This window comes from Choloepus didactylus, chromosome 20 (assembly GCF_015220235.1).
Source record: "Choloepus didactylus isolate mChoDid1 chromosome 20, mChoDid1.pri, whole genome shotgun sequence".
Taxonomy (NCBI): domain Eukaryota; kingdom Metazoa; phylum Chordata; class Mammalia; order Pilosa; family Megalonychidae; genus Choloepus; species Choloepus didactylus.
Window position 1 is genome coordinate 17,611,184 of NC_051326.1, and position 14,775 is coordinate 17,625,958.

The 14,775-nt window shown below is 35.7% G+C and overlaps 1 protein-coding gene across 4 annotated transcripts in view; it reads left to right on the forward strand.

The window, feature by feature from the left end:
* CLIP4 (CAP-Gly domain containing linker protein family member 4) overlaps positions 1–14,563 on the forward strand; it is a 135,545-nt gene extending 120,982 nt beyond the window's left edge. For all 4 annotated transcript variants that reach the window (XM_037813120.1, XM_037813122.1, XM_037813118.1 and 1 more), the window contains 3 exons: positions 593–657; positions 6,975–7,047; positions 12,345–14,563. In XM_037813120.1, coding sequence (XP_037669048.1) covers positions 593–657; positions 6,975–7,047; positions 12,345–12,666 — 460 coding nt within the window. In that variant the 3' untranslated portion in view covers positions 12,667–14,563. The remainder of the gene's footprint in view (positions 1–592; positions 658–6,974; positions 7,048–12,344) is intronic.
* The last annotated feature ends 212 nt before the right edge of the window (positions 14,564–14,775 follow it).

Consider the following 14,775-nt stretch of genomic DNA (forward strand, 5'->3'; position numbering starts at 1 on the left):
GAGTCTGCTTTCAACGGCCGTCTTCAAACTGTCTCTCATCTGCAGCTCCTATACTTTCTTCAAAGTGTCCCTCTTGGCTATAGCTCCTCTTGAAAGGTTCACTTTCAGCTGCACTGAGTTGCCTCTGCCCATCAGCTCATTTATATGGTTGCACTGATCAAGGCCCACCCTAAATGGGTGGGGCCATGCCTCCATGGAAATTATCTCACCAGAGTTATCACCTACAGTTGGGTGGGGTGTGTCTCCAAAGAAACACTCAAAAAAATCTAATCAAAACTGATAATGTCTGCCCACACAAGATTACATCAAAGATAATGGTGTTTGGAGGACACAATACATTCAAACTGGCACAGTTGGTTTTCAGTACTAATTATCCTTAGCCAATGGGAACTTCTTCTATTTGATTACTGCCTGTCTCCTATACTAGATTGAAGCTCATTCTGGCTCATAATGGGGGCTCAATAAATGTTTGTGGAATGAATGAAATAACAAAGTAATAGTTGGTGTGAGAAACTCAGCTGAGAACCAGTCTTAAATCTGAAGACCACCTGCTTCTAATGAGATATGCATTGTTTGTTTGTTTTATTCATAGAGTAACAGATTCCATGGACACTCTTTCAGAAATTTCATCAAATAAACAGAATCATTCTTATCCCGGTAAGATTACACACTTTGATATTCCTAATAAATATGTCTTTTAAAAAATTTTTTGTGAAATATGTCTGTTTATATATCAAGCAGTGTGCAAAAGGTATTTGTATAGTTCACATCTTCATAAAGCAAATGTCTATACCCACCTCCCAGCTGAGGAAGAAGAGCATTTCCTGTGCCATAGAATCCCCCCCCCAGTACCCTCCCAGTCTCGTCTACGTCCCTCTGCACATACTCCATCCTCAGGTTATGACTGTCTTGAATTTTGTAGTAATTATTCACTTGTTTGCCTTTATATTGTTACCCATAAATAATATACATTTAGTTTTACTTACTGTTTGCTATATTTTACTGTTATTTAGTGTTGCAATGAAATATATTATTTATTCATTCTGCAGTTGACAGATATTTGGGTTATAGCTATATAAACTGCACTGTGTGTGTCCCGGTGCACATGTGCAGAAGCTTCTCTAGGATTGTCTGGTCCTGGGATGAGCATATCGTCAGCTTTCCAGCAGTGCCAAACTGTTTCCAGTGCACACCCCCACTTCCATTGTTCCTTACCTCACTGGTACTGGGATCATTTGATTAAAAAGTTTTTGCCAATCTGGTCGGCATAAATAGTATCTTATTGTGGTTTTAATTTGCATTTTCCAGATTACAAATGAGGGTGAGCCTTGCCTAGTTTGTGGCTTGTCTTTTTACGGTGTCTAGATGTCTTTTGATAAGCACAGGTTCTTAATTTTAATATAGTCAAAATTAACAGTCTATTCCATTACGGTTTGCATTTTTTGTCAAGAAACCTTTTCCTAAAAGAGACATCATAAAGATATTCTCCTGTATTGCCTTCTATAACTTTTATAGTTTTGCCTTTCACAAATCTAATTCAGTCCACCTGGATTAGATTTCTGTGTTGGATAAGGATCTAATTTCTTTTTTTTTCTTTTTGTATGGATATCATTTGTGAAATTGCAGATCTCCACAGATGTACAATACCTGTATTTTCACAAATCAGTTGCATTTTATGCTCTGGAGTGTTACTGGCCTCGCTCTTCTGTTTCAGTCGTCTGTTTTTCTATCCTGTGGTTTTCTTAATTAGTATGGATTTATAGGAAAACTTGATATCTGGTAGGTTAAGAACTGGCCACTCCATCTCCTCCCAACCTCATACCCCCATCCCCGCCCCCAATATACCTTGTTATTACTCTTCAGGAACATCTTAGCTCTTCCTGGATTTTGTGGTTCCATATACATTTGGAATAAGCTTTATCAAGTTCCACAGTAATTACTGGGATTTCTGTTAGTGGTGCATTGAGTTTTTAGCTCAATTTCAGATCAAATTCCTGAGTCTTTCCTTCCCAAGGACATATATCTCTCATTTGTTTAGGTGGCCTTTAATGGCTTTCTGTGAAGTTTTGTATTTTTTTTTTCTCCATAAAGGTCTTGCATAGCTCTTGCTAAATGTATTCCTAAATACTTTATAATTTTTGTGCTTTGTAAATGGGATCATTTAAAAATTGTAATTCATGGTGGCTTGTTCCTGTTGTATGGAATTGCCTTTAACTTATTTATATTGATTTTTTTATTCCAGCAAACTTCCTAGACTCTTTTATACCAATAACTTATCTGTAGAGTCTACTGTGTGTGGGTGTATGTGTTTTACATGGACAATCACATCACATGCATATAATGGCAGTTGTTTTCTCCTTTCCAATTATTACACCCTTTGTTTCTTTTTTTTCTTACTGAAGTGGATTGAACCTCCAATACCTTCTTGAACAGAAGTGGTGATAAAAGGGGATCCTTGTCTTGTTCTTTAGGGACTGTTTTCAACATTGTATCTTTGTGTATGGTGTTGCTGTGTTTTTAAAAACAGATGTCCTTTATTACTCCTTTGCTAAGGTCTTCTGAATTTTTGCTATCATAAATGGATATAGAGTTTTATTTATTGTTTCTTCATCTACTGAGATGTTCTTACGGTTTTTCTCTTTAAACTTTTAATGTAGTAAATTACATTATTTGATTTTCTAATATTGAACCAACCTTAGATTTTAGGGATAAGCCTTATTTGGTCATAATATATATTATTTAAAAAAATATCTCTGGATTAGGCTTTTTAGTATTTTAAATGAGGATTTAAGAATATTGTATTCAATAGTAAAAGGGCCTGTAATTTTTCTTCATATATTGTCTTTGTCTGTTTGGTATCAGGGTTATGCCAGTCTCATAAAATGAGTTAGGGGAGAGTATTCCTTTTGTTTGTTTTGTTTTTGTTTTCAGGTTGTGTTTGTTTAAGACTGGAATTGTTTGTTCCATTCATTTTTGGTAGAACTCACCTGGCTCTGTTGTTGTTTACTATTTCATTATTGATGCTCCCCTTTTTTTTTTTTTTTTTTTTTTTTAATAGTTTTAGGACTTCAGGTTTCTCTATTTCTTCTTGAATTGGTTTGGTGAGTTCTCTTTTTTCCAGAAATTTGTACATTTCATCTACGCTTTCAAATTTATTGGTGAAAAGCTATTACCAATATCCTGTTATTATATGTTTAACATTTAATACGTGTTAAAATTATACTTCTGCCTTCCCATTCTTTTTTTATTGTTTATTCTCTCTTTTTTCCCTCTATCTCACCCCCCTGATTAATCTTGTCAGGAATTTAGTCTTTTCAAAGAAACTGTTTTTGGCTGACTCCTCTCCATTTATGTTTGTTTTCTCTTATTAATTTCTTTTATTGACCTCATTTTCTTCCACTTTCTTTGGCTATATTCTGTTTTTCTAACTTTTTAGGTTACATGCCTGGTTTATTAACTCAGCCTTTTTCTTTTCTAATGTTACCATTTAAGGCATTAAGTTCTCTTCAGCTACTACTTTCACTGCTTCTCTCAAGGTTGGTCACATAGTATTTTATTTTTCAGGGCTATGTTTTTTATCCAGTTTTATTTCTTCTTTGACACTTAGTTGTTTACAATTGTGTTTTAAAATTTTCAAACAAATAGAGTATTTCTAGTTATCTTCTTGTTTTTATTTTCTTTCTTAGAGGCTGTGGTCAGAGAATGTGATTTGTATCATAACCACTTAAATATTTGTTAAGGCTAACCTTATGGTCCAGCACCACGTTTTAAAAAAAATTTATTTTTTGTTGGAGAAGTTTTAGGTTTGTAGAAAAATCATGCAGAAAATATAGAGTTCCCATATACCTCACCCTGCCCTCCCCCGTTTTCTCTATTATTAATACTTTGCGTTAGTGTAGCACAATAGTTTGATAAATGATCTATGCATGCTGAAGATGTGTACTCTCTAGGTGTGTGCAATACTTAATAATGTATTTTAGATCAAGTTTGTTAATTGTGGTATTTAATTGATATCTTTATGAAGTTTTTGTCTGCTTGATCTGTCAATTACTGAGTGAGGTATATGGCAATCTCTTACTTGTCAAATTTTCTTTGGGGTGATAACTGTTGGATTTATACATTTTGAAGCTATAGTTTTTGATACATATGAAGTTAGAATTACTGTCTCTTCCTGTGAGTTGAACCCTTAATCATTATTTTTTGAGACTCTTTTTTTCCTATAGTAATTATTTTTACTTTTATTAACTTGGTTAAGTATTTCCCTAGTGTATCTTTTCTTATCCTTTGACTTCTGACTTTTCTATGTCCTTTTGTTTGGGGTGTGTGTTCTAAATAGAATATATTTGGGTTTTGCTTTGGTTTTTAATGTGGTCTGACAATCATTTTCTTTAACCCAAGAGTTTCACCCATTTGCATTTATTGTAGTTACTGATATACTTGGATTTATTTATCTTATTTGTTTTCTATTTGCTCAAATTTTTTCCTTACTTAAATAAATGTTTTTTTTTTCTTGACTTTGTTCTGGTTATAGTTGTACTCCCTGCACTCCTTTTTTTCCTGTTGAATTTTCCCTCTCTACTTGTTTAAAGTCTGCTAGTATGCTTCTTAGTAATCACTGTAAGTATTTTAACATACATACTTACAAAGTCTTAAAGTTAATCATTATTTTTACACTTTTGCCAAATAATAGAACACTCTTAGAAACTGAGTTATCCAATTTCTATTTTAGGTATTATTATAATAGTTTAATATAATCGGTGTTTACTTAATTTGCTCACATATTTGCTCATTTATCCTTAGAACTTCCATCTGGGATCATTTTCTACCTCATGTACCTTCTTTAAAATTTCTTTTAGAAAAGCTCTGTTAGTAGGAAACTCCCTGTTTTTGTTTGTTTTGATTTTTGTTTTGTTTTGTTTTTGTCTTTTCTAAATGATAGTATTACTGGGTTAGAATTTTAGCTTGAAACCTATTTTCTCTCAGTACAATGACAGTATCATTCCACTGTTTTCTGGCTTCTGTCATTGTTGATAAGTCAGCTGTCAGTCTAATTTGTTCTGTTGTAGGTGATGTATCTTTTGTCTTTGCTTGTTAAGATCTTCTCTGTTTCCTTTGTATATTATAATTTCACTATGCTGGTGTGTCTGCGTGTGTAGATTTCTTTTTTATTTATCCTGTTTGGAATTTATGGGTCTTTCTGGATCTGGGAATTGGTATCTTTGATCAATTCTGTAAAATTTTTATCCATTATTCTTTTGTACTTCAAATAGTCTCTCTTCTCCACTCTATTATCTACTTCTGAAACTATGATTAATAGTTTGTTAGACTTTCTCACTCTTGTTTCTTTTGCCTCTTTAATATCATATTTTTCACAGTTGTCTCTCTGGACTGTTTTCTGGGTATATCTTCAGATCCAGCTTTGAGTTTCCCGATTCTCTCTTCATCCGTGTCTATTCTGGTGCTTAATCCAGCCACAGAGTTTTTAATGATAATATTTTCATTTATTTTTCCTTTTTTTTTTTTTAACAAGTCTGCTTGGTTGTTACTTATAATTTCTTTTTCTCTTGTTCTTTATGGGAAATAATTTCAAGTTTTCCTTTTATGTCTGTAAATATTATAAATATTGTCATCTTTTAATTTGTATTGAACAGTTCAATATCTGAAGTCTTTGTGGGTCTGCTTATTTCCATGTGTTTCTGCTGAGCCTAACTTATGGCTTCTTCTTTCGTTGTGAGTTTTTTTACTTATTACTGCAAGGTGCTTATTTTCCTCAGAATTTTATAAATGGGAATTATTTGAGGCCTGGGTTGATACCTCTAGAGAAGATTATATTAACATCCGCCAGTGGCCTGGAGGTACTGCCAACCTGGGACTACTTTAATTTATATTCTCTTGAATGAATGTTGTTTTATATTAAATAGATAACATGAATTTGGGTTATGGTCATGGATTCTGAGGGGATAAATTTTTTTTTGGGTTATGGTCATGGATTCTGAGGGGATAAATTTTTTCCCTCTGCTGAGCACTGAGGTTGATGTAGCCACTTTCCTTATTGTCTCTGTCTGAATGGTGTCTCAGTTTGTTTCTCATTTACCCTTACACTACGGGTGAGCTGTTTGGGGTCCTAACTTAAACCAGGAGGCTTTTGTTAGAATCCCCATCTTGGCTGGCCATATACTTTATTTCCTGCACAGCCAGTAAGGCTGATACCCAGTTTCTCTAGAATTCAGTGGAAATTCTTGTGGTACAAGACAATCGATTGCTTTGGTGTCCAGTTACCCCTCACGGTTCCTCTGTTTAGTTTTTGGCCTCTTTAGAATTGTGCTTTTTATGTCAGCTCAATAGTCTTGCTTAAAAAAGTTACAGTTGCTTTAAATTGTAGTTATTTTAATCAAGAGGTTTAGTCAGCACCTCTGGTCTCCCATAACTGCCAAAACAAATCCTATGGCTCTAAAAAATAAATTTTTAGAACTTTTACCTTTGGGAAGTCTTTTTAAAAAAAATTCTGTCATTTGGAGATGCTAGTAATCATTAAATTCTCGTAAGTTTTGTTTTTAAAATGGGATATTTTTGATGATTTTTAAAACCATTTTTATTCTTTTTAATATGCTTTATCAAGATTATGATATTTGATAGTAAAGAGACAGCTTTATCAATGTGTTTAATTCAATTTTATTTGGTTTTCAAGAATCTTATAATAAAAACTTCCAAAAGTAACATCTGATCTTAACTTACTCATAGTTATGCATAGTTTGATGTGAAAGGCAAAGAGCCATTTCAATTTTGGATAAAAATTTGTGAAGAAATCTAAGCTACAGTTATGTTCTAACTATTTACTTTCTTTGCTTTCCATTTCTAAAGAAACACTTGATAAAATAGAACATCTATAGAAGAAGTGATAAAAAATAACATTTAATAAGGATTGCAAATTTGTGATTTATTTTTCCTTTCCTAACGTTAACTTTCATATTTAGGTTTTAGGAGAAGTTTCAGTACAACTTCTGCCTCTTCCCAAAAAGAGATTAACAGAAGAAATGCTTTTGCCAAGTGAGTATTAAGAAGATTTAGAAAAACACCTTTCAAGATGAACATGACTGGGGATTCAGTGAAGGAGTATAAGTGGAGTTTTATATCTTTTACATCCCTTGGTAGAATTTTAACACTTAGAAGAAAAGGTGTGATGAGTGTATTGAGATGAGTACTTTGTCCCTCCTTTGCAAACTCAAATATGTCACCAGTGACTAAAAATAGCACACCACATTTATTTTCTCTTCAATGAGGTTAGTACTGTTAATAAAAGTTGGAGGAATTTGCATTAATTTTGTGTTACCCTTGAATAGAGGAGATCGATTTTCGACTCCATTTAAAGTATTGGTCAGAGATTTCATTCAATATTGTCAGCAATACCGAAAATACATAAAAGAAATGTAAGATCTGTTTACATAAGGTAATTTTATTGTTTTTAAAAAGTTCCCACCACTTCCTCTTTTACAGTATACTGTTCAGAAAGCTTTTTTTCGTTTATTTGTGGAGAGAATGCCCTTTTCCCTTTTAATTTTATGTTTATTTCCCTCTGATGTACTTTACTTCCCCCAAAAGTTTTCTGAAACTTTTGGAAACATTTTTGCTTTTAGAAGAATATGAGATGTTTCTAGACTGATTGGGTTAAGGAGTTTTCTGTTAGTTTGTTTTTAAGCCTTCCAATTAATATGTGCGTAATGCTTGGGAAAAAAGGGCTAAGCAGGGAAGCGCACGTCCTTGCTTAAGCCCGGGAGCCCTCTGTGTCGCTAGAAATTAGAACCCTAGCCACAGCAGCTGGTGGTTCATGTTCAGACAGTAGTTTGGTGTGAAGTTGTTGGGAGGCATTGCCAAAATCTGAAATTTCACCTGAGAGCCCTAGCTCGTCCTAGGGCACTGTGTGGGTACTGCTAAGGGGGGGTTGGATGCTTTTGGTTTTTTCCCCCTTCTGCCTGCCTGAAGGCCTTCACCGGTTTTGAGACTGTTGAGATTGGTCTCCTCACTTGAGTAGCAGAAAGAGTTAAGAGCAGTAACTTTATGCTCCAGTTTATTGAAGATATTCAAGAGTTCTTAGGCAGGATGGAAGAAATTACTAAGACGAGACAACCAGGATATAAAGAATTCTGAAGGGTGAGAGGTCTCAAAATCAGTGCCAAGAAGTTGGTGTGAAGAACATGATACAGAGAAATGAGGGGAGGAAGAGGAATTCTGAGCCCTCGGAATTATATGGCAGGTTCGGCTACGCACAAGACAGGCTGCTGGTGTGAGAAGATGAGATCAGCACTTCTGTTTATTTTCTATAAAAGTAAAAAGAAATTAAGCACTGTATTACCTAGATCAGTACTAGTACTTGTTTTTTAAAAAAGAAATAAACATGCTTTTATTGAGGATATATGATAAATTGTTTTTTAACTTTATGGATCTTGTGACCAAAATGTTTGGTAATCTCTGATCTAAGGAACAAAAGAAAGACATTAGGTGCTGGCAGGTACTGGGAAATACACTCTCAACTTAGGGGTTAGCGAGACACAGCAGTGACTGGAGGCTCACCTGTGGAGGGCACTGTGCTGATTGCACATTGTCAGCCACTGTTCGTCTGGAAGTGTGGTGTGTTCTGAAGGACGTGTTGAGAAAATGAGTTTATTGAAATTTACCAACCACTATACAACTTCGTTGCTTGTTCAAATGGAAATAAATGATATTCCCAGAAGAGACATGGAAAACATAGAGATGATGAAAACTCCTTGGCAAGGATCTTGAAAGACTGGGGCGTGGGCCATGTTTGACCCTTGTGGGTAATGGGTGCCCGAGGGCAGAGGCAGTGTCAGTCCACCCCACCTTTTTGTGAACGGACGGGATTTGTTTCTCTAGCTCGTATATTGAGATGGCAGTGACGAATGTATTTCATTTAGAGGAGGAAACTACAGAAAGGGGTTTGGAAGCAATGCTTGTCTTCAGAATTCTCTCTGTATCTAATGCCAAGATGGGACTGATAAGGAAAATGTGCTTGAGAGTTTAACACAGGTGCCCCTGAGACCCGCTGGGCACAAGGCTCCTTTCCCACAGCCCCTGCACCCAGTCTTTGATCTCCCTCATCTGTCAGTGTGCCTCCTCCCTGCTGTTGCCAGCTTATTTCAGCTCCTCTTTGGGAGCTGCTTATAGCTCTTCCCTGGTCCTGTCAGTGGAACCAGCCTGTTGACTTGATCTGGGTGGTCTTTAGGGTAGAACTCACACAGGCCAGTTTCCTGCAGGTGTCATCATTTCATGTCATGTGTTTTCACTTTCTGCCTGTCCCTGAAGCTTCTGAATTCTCAAACACAGGATGAAATCCAGAGTCGTTGGCATATAATGGGCTGCGTGATTGGCTTCTGTTTCTCCTGACTTATCCCTCATGGTAAAATTCTCACAAGTGACCAGCCGTTCTCTAAACTCTGTGCTTGTTTGCAAAAAAAAAAGTAACATATGCATATAATTTGCTTTCCTAACTGTCTCTGCTTCCCCTTTTCTGTTGGCTCAAGTATTACTTCCTCATCGAAGTCTTCGCTGATACTTGCAGTGCAGCCCATCCTGGACTGTACTGAGGAACCTGAAACATTTTACTGATCATTGCTCACAATTTCCCAGAGCCTTGCCCCATGCTTGCCGTTTTGTAGGTAGTCAATAAATATTTCTGAATGAGTAAATGTAGTTTTCAAGTGTACTTGAATTTTAAGTCCATGGACATTTGAACTTTGATATAACTTAAATACATTCTTAATAGAATGTTGTGTTTACCCAGCCATTCATTTTTGGTTTAGATATTGGATTCACTTATTACTTGTTTCTTTCTTTAAAAACTTTTTTGATTATGAAAGTGGATTGTACAAAATTTGAAAAATTAATAAACATGAAACATATATATATATATGTAAAATCTATAATCTTATCACCTACATGAGATTATCACTATTAGCATTTGGTGTGTATGTTTCCAATTTTTTTTATGCATGTATTTGAATTCTTAAGCTAAGTTAGATGAATCTTACTCTGGATACTCTTTTGTAAGCTTTTCCCACTTAATATCTTATGAAAATATTCCCATATTTATTATTTGTCCTCAGTGTGATCATTGAAATGTTTTTAAAGACAATGCTGTGCTATGGAAACATTTTAATGGCATAATTATAGATGAAAAATAAACCCATCAGAATCATAATTTAATAGCAGATGCCCAACTTTTAGTGAGCATGTACCTCACTGAGCTATCTTTTGCTGCCATCACATTTGTGCGATTCTCCCCCCCACCCCCCATGGGTTTGTGTGAGATCAGATAAACATCTTGCTTTTTCATTTAGTTCTTTTCTTTTTTTTCCATTTATGCTTTTAACTCTTTAATAAATTTGAAATTTATTTTAATATATAGTGAATGCTAACAATCATATTCTTATTCATTCCTTTTCCACTTATTTGACATTCTACTTTTTCACTTATAAAATAATTGTGTGTTTTTCCAAGATCTCTTTTCTGTGTCATTTAAAAGTACATTCTGTGCCGGATCCATGTTGTTTTAATTATTGTAACTTTATAATATATCTTAATAAAATGGCAATGTAAATCTTCCCTTATTATTATTATTCAATATTTCTTAACTACTAATACCCATTGTGGTAGTAAGAGCCTGGCTTTGTACTTGGACAGTGCTGGATTTGAATCCCATCTCTACTCTTTACCATCTCTCTGATCTAGGCAAATAGATTGATTTCTCTGAGCCTTAGATTCCTTTTCTGTTAGAAGGAGATAAGTATACCTACTTTGCTGGTTTGGATGAAGTTGCACATGATATGTATTTGGTACATGGTTAGTTCCAAGTAAATGAGTGCTATTGTTATTATTTGTGTGAAATTTAGAATAATTTTGTTGGTTGCAAAAAATATCCCTTTGAGGATGAACTTGGGAAGAATCGATAAAGCTCTTTCATTTTTCTTTTGTATATTCTTTGGTAAAGATTTATAGTTTTTCTTACAAGCATTACACATTTCTTTGTTATTCATCATTGTATTTGTGCACCTGATGTGGTTAATACACTTTTTCATTATATTTTCTATCTGGAATTCTACCACTCATTGGCAAATATGGCTCAGGACAGGTCTCTGAGTCTCAATTTTCTTATCCATAAAATCAGAGTGACTCATTCATGCACATCATTTCTTACAGGGTGGTTAATAGGAGCACATGAGACAGTGTGTGTGGTGTGTTAGAAAACACGGGTAGTGACATCAAATATAAAATAAGCAGGACCCAGGTTCTGTTCATAATAAGACCCGATGCAATTTTGGTAACAGTTCCCTTATTTTATCTGCTGCAGGGGCAGGAGAAGGCTTTTTTGTTTTTGTTTTTGATGGAGGGGTGGCACAGTGGACAGGAGGGAGGCGGGAAGGCTCCATGAAGCACTGGTGGTGGTTTCTGCCTCCCTGTTTTGGAGGGTCTCAGGTTTGGGGCCCTGAGATACCTGGGAATGTTCCTCTCTTGGGGCCGGTATCAGGGTCAGCTGTTTGCGGTTGACAGAGGAGGGGGCTTGGGACAGTGTTGGCAGGTGCTCTCAGGTGAGTTCACCTGTGGGTCTCAAAAGAGTTTTACTCTTGGGTTAGGTTAGTGGTGGGTGCTAGGAGGCTTCTAGAGTGCGTTAGAGTAAGTGACACTGTAGAGAAAAGGAAATAAATCCTGCGCAAGGCAGCTAAGACCCTTTTTAATTTTAGTGGCAGGTTGGGCAGTAAACCATGAGTGTGATTGCACTTCATACACAGAAGACATGTAAAAACTTATTTTCCAAAGTTATGGATTCACAAGTTTTAAAATTTGTTTTCTTATGTAGAAATGTTTTAAAAGTGAACAAAAGGTAATTTTAATTTAGCATATCCAAAATACTAGGTTTTTTCTGTTTGCTTTATTTGACAATATTGATAATAAAGAGGTATTAGTGTATTTTCTTATTTTCCTAATTGTTATTTTACTGAAAGTACACACACACACACACACACACACACATACACACACACATATATATGATCCCTCCTTCCTCCCCAGAAATTGCAAATGAAATCTTAAATCTAGATTAGGGTAGTATTAAAATAGCCAAACGAGAAAGACTTTCTTAATGCTAAGTAAAAGTGTATTCTAATACTGCTATTTAGATTTTTTTTTTAAATTCAATTTGTGATTTTTAAAGTGTTCTCCTTTGTACTGAATTTAAATAATGAATTCTGAGTCTGGCAGTGGAAATGGGTTTGAAGAATTGCATGGCGTGGCCCTGGCACCTGAGCGTTTTTCTTCCTTGCCCCTCCGCACAGATCGCGGTCGGCTCTGCGGCGCAGCTGGAGCAGCGCGGGCGGCGCGGGCGGCACCGAGGGGCGCGTGCGGCTGCACCGGGGCTCCCAGGTCCTCCTCACCAGCTCCAACGAGATGGGCGCCGTGCGGTACGTGGGCCCCACCGACTTCGCTTCGGGCATCTGGCTTGGACTTGAGCTTCGAAGCGCCAAGGGGAAAAATGACGGCGCGGTGGGCGACAAGCGTTACTTCACCTGTAAGCCGAACCACGGGATCCTGGTGAGACCCAGCAGAGTGACCTACCGGGGGATCAACGGGTCCAAGCTTGTGGACGAGAGCTGTTGAGCGAAGCTTCTAACCAGTTGAATTGTTAGCTCTAGCTTACTAGATATATTAGGGTGTAACATAAAGAATCCATGGCAAGTGGTTTGCTTTATTTAGCTACTATTTAAATTTTGAAAATATAGTTATCGTCATAAAAACCATTATAACCATTATAACAATTCAGAGAGAATCCTTTAAAAAAGCCAGAAGACCCAGGAGAGTCATGGGTCTCTTAAAACAATTTGAAAATAAGCAATTTTTAGAGCTCTTAAAGCTTTAGACCCCAGAAAATTTAGACCCATGGTAAAAATGTGCCATTTACTCCGTTTCATTTTGCACATAGTATTGGAGTTTTCATAGTGCCTGTAATTGTGAAGGTTTTCATTAGCTTTACTTAACATATGATTTCCACAAGACCTTTTCCTGTCAAGTAGTTTTGGGGTTTTTATCACTTTCTGTGCTTTACTATGGATAAGTATGAAAAGAGAACAATATCTAGATTTTTCTGTAAATTAACTGCTCTTTCAGGGATGCCTCATCTAAAGACATACTAGAATTTCAGAGTTGGATGTGGCCTTAGAGGCTCCCAACTCAGCCTCTTGCCCAGTGCCAAATATGGAGATATATGTCTAAAGCAGTTCTTCTCTTACCAAGGCCTCCTAACTAGCTGGTTAACAGAACCGAGCATAGGACATGGGTCCGACTTGTGGCTCAGTGCTTGTTCTTTATACAAAGTGTCTAATCTCAGATTTTTCTTCTGTGCTGCTTGACTGCCTCATCTGGATGAGCTATGAAAACCCACGATTAAGGTTTATGAATTCAAGTCATAGTTAGAATTTTTTACACATACTTAACTTCCTTATTGGTTATATCTGTAAAACACACACACACTCACACACGAAGCACTTTTAACACATGATGCACTTTCATCTCTGTGGAGAATTTGCCATCATTTCCCCCTGGGATATGAAAAACATTTTTAAAAAATGTTTAAGAAAGGAGAACAAATTAATATGTGTTTGGAAGAGTATAGCAGTTATTTATGTCTGTGTTTATGATTCATCAATGGTTTTGTTTCATTATTCTTGAAACTGGTATAGTGTTTGCTATAGCTGCTGTTTTTATACTGCCAGTTGTTGCAGAATGCAGCCTGTTGCAAAGCTATAGAACTGTATCATGTTTTTATTTTCCTTCTTGTGTACATGTTAACAAACTAAGTTTCAAAATAGTGTGGTGTAATAATGCAAAACATTTGTGTTGTGTATCTGTATTGAAGTTTGTGTCCTATTTGTGTAAAAGATTTATCTTTTATTGTAGATATTTAGACTTAAACTACCTTAGGAATATTGGAACAATTTACTTTATAAGAGTAAAAGCATCCTTCAGAATGGAGCTCTCTTTGTGCTTAGAAATAATATGTTGAACTATTTTGCAATATACTATTTTTAATCTAAATTCTGTTGCTTTGCTGCCTTTTTTTTTAAGTGTGGTATTTCAAATATTGCTAGAGCTATTTTCTTGAAATACATTTGCAAAATAAGGCTGCTTTGTACTCAAGGAATATTTTTATTGATTGACGAAAATGACTGTACCGCAATTCAAAAGTAAACTTATTTTATTATACAGATTATTTCTTAAAAACTGTGTTTATACCTTCATACAAAATCTATGACTACGCTGAACTTGGGTGTCCATAATTCTTCTGTTAAATATAAAACCCCGTTAAGTTAGGAGCAGTAATGTCAACACTGAATTTATTTTTTAGGTCAAAGAACCATCCTCATATTTAGATTAAGTACATATAAATGCCTATGTTTACATACAATATACATGCAAATCAGGTGTTTTATGTTTTGCTTATTAAATGTCATTCAACATTTACTTTTTGAGCATTAATAAAATGGGAAGCTGCTCTGGATTTGGAATGGTATCTTTTCATCTACCCTTATTGGCAACTCGCCTGTTCTGGGTAATTCAGGGTGCCTGTGCTTTGTACTGAACAGTTTCTTTCCTCCACAATGGCTGTCGCTGTAGGGAGTCTACAAACTACACGCTTGACTCAAGACATAAAGTTTTGTAAGTTTTGTATTTAGCTATTATCCACCCTCCTATGAAGATTGTTTTGATGGG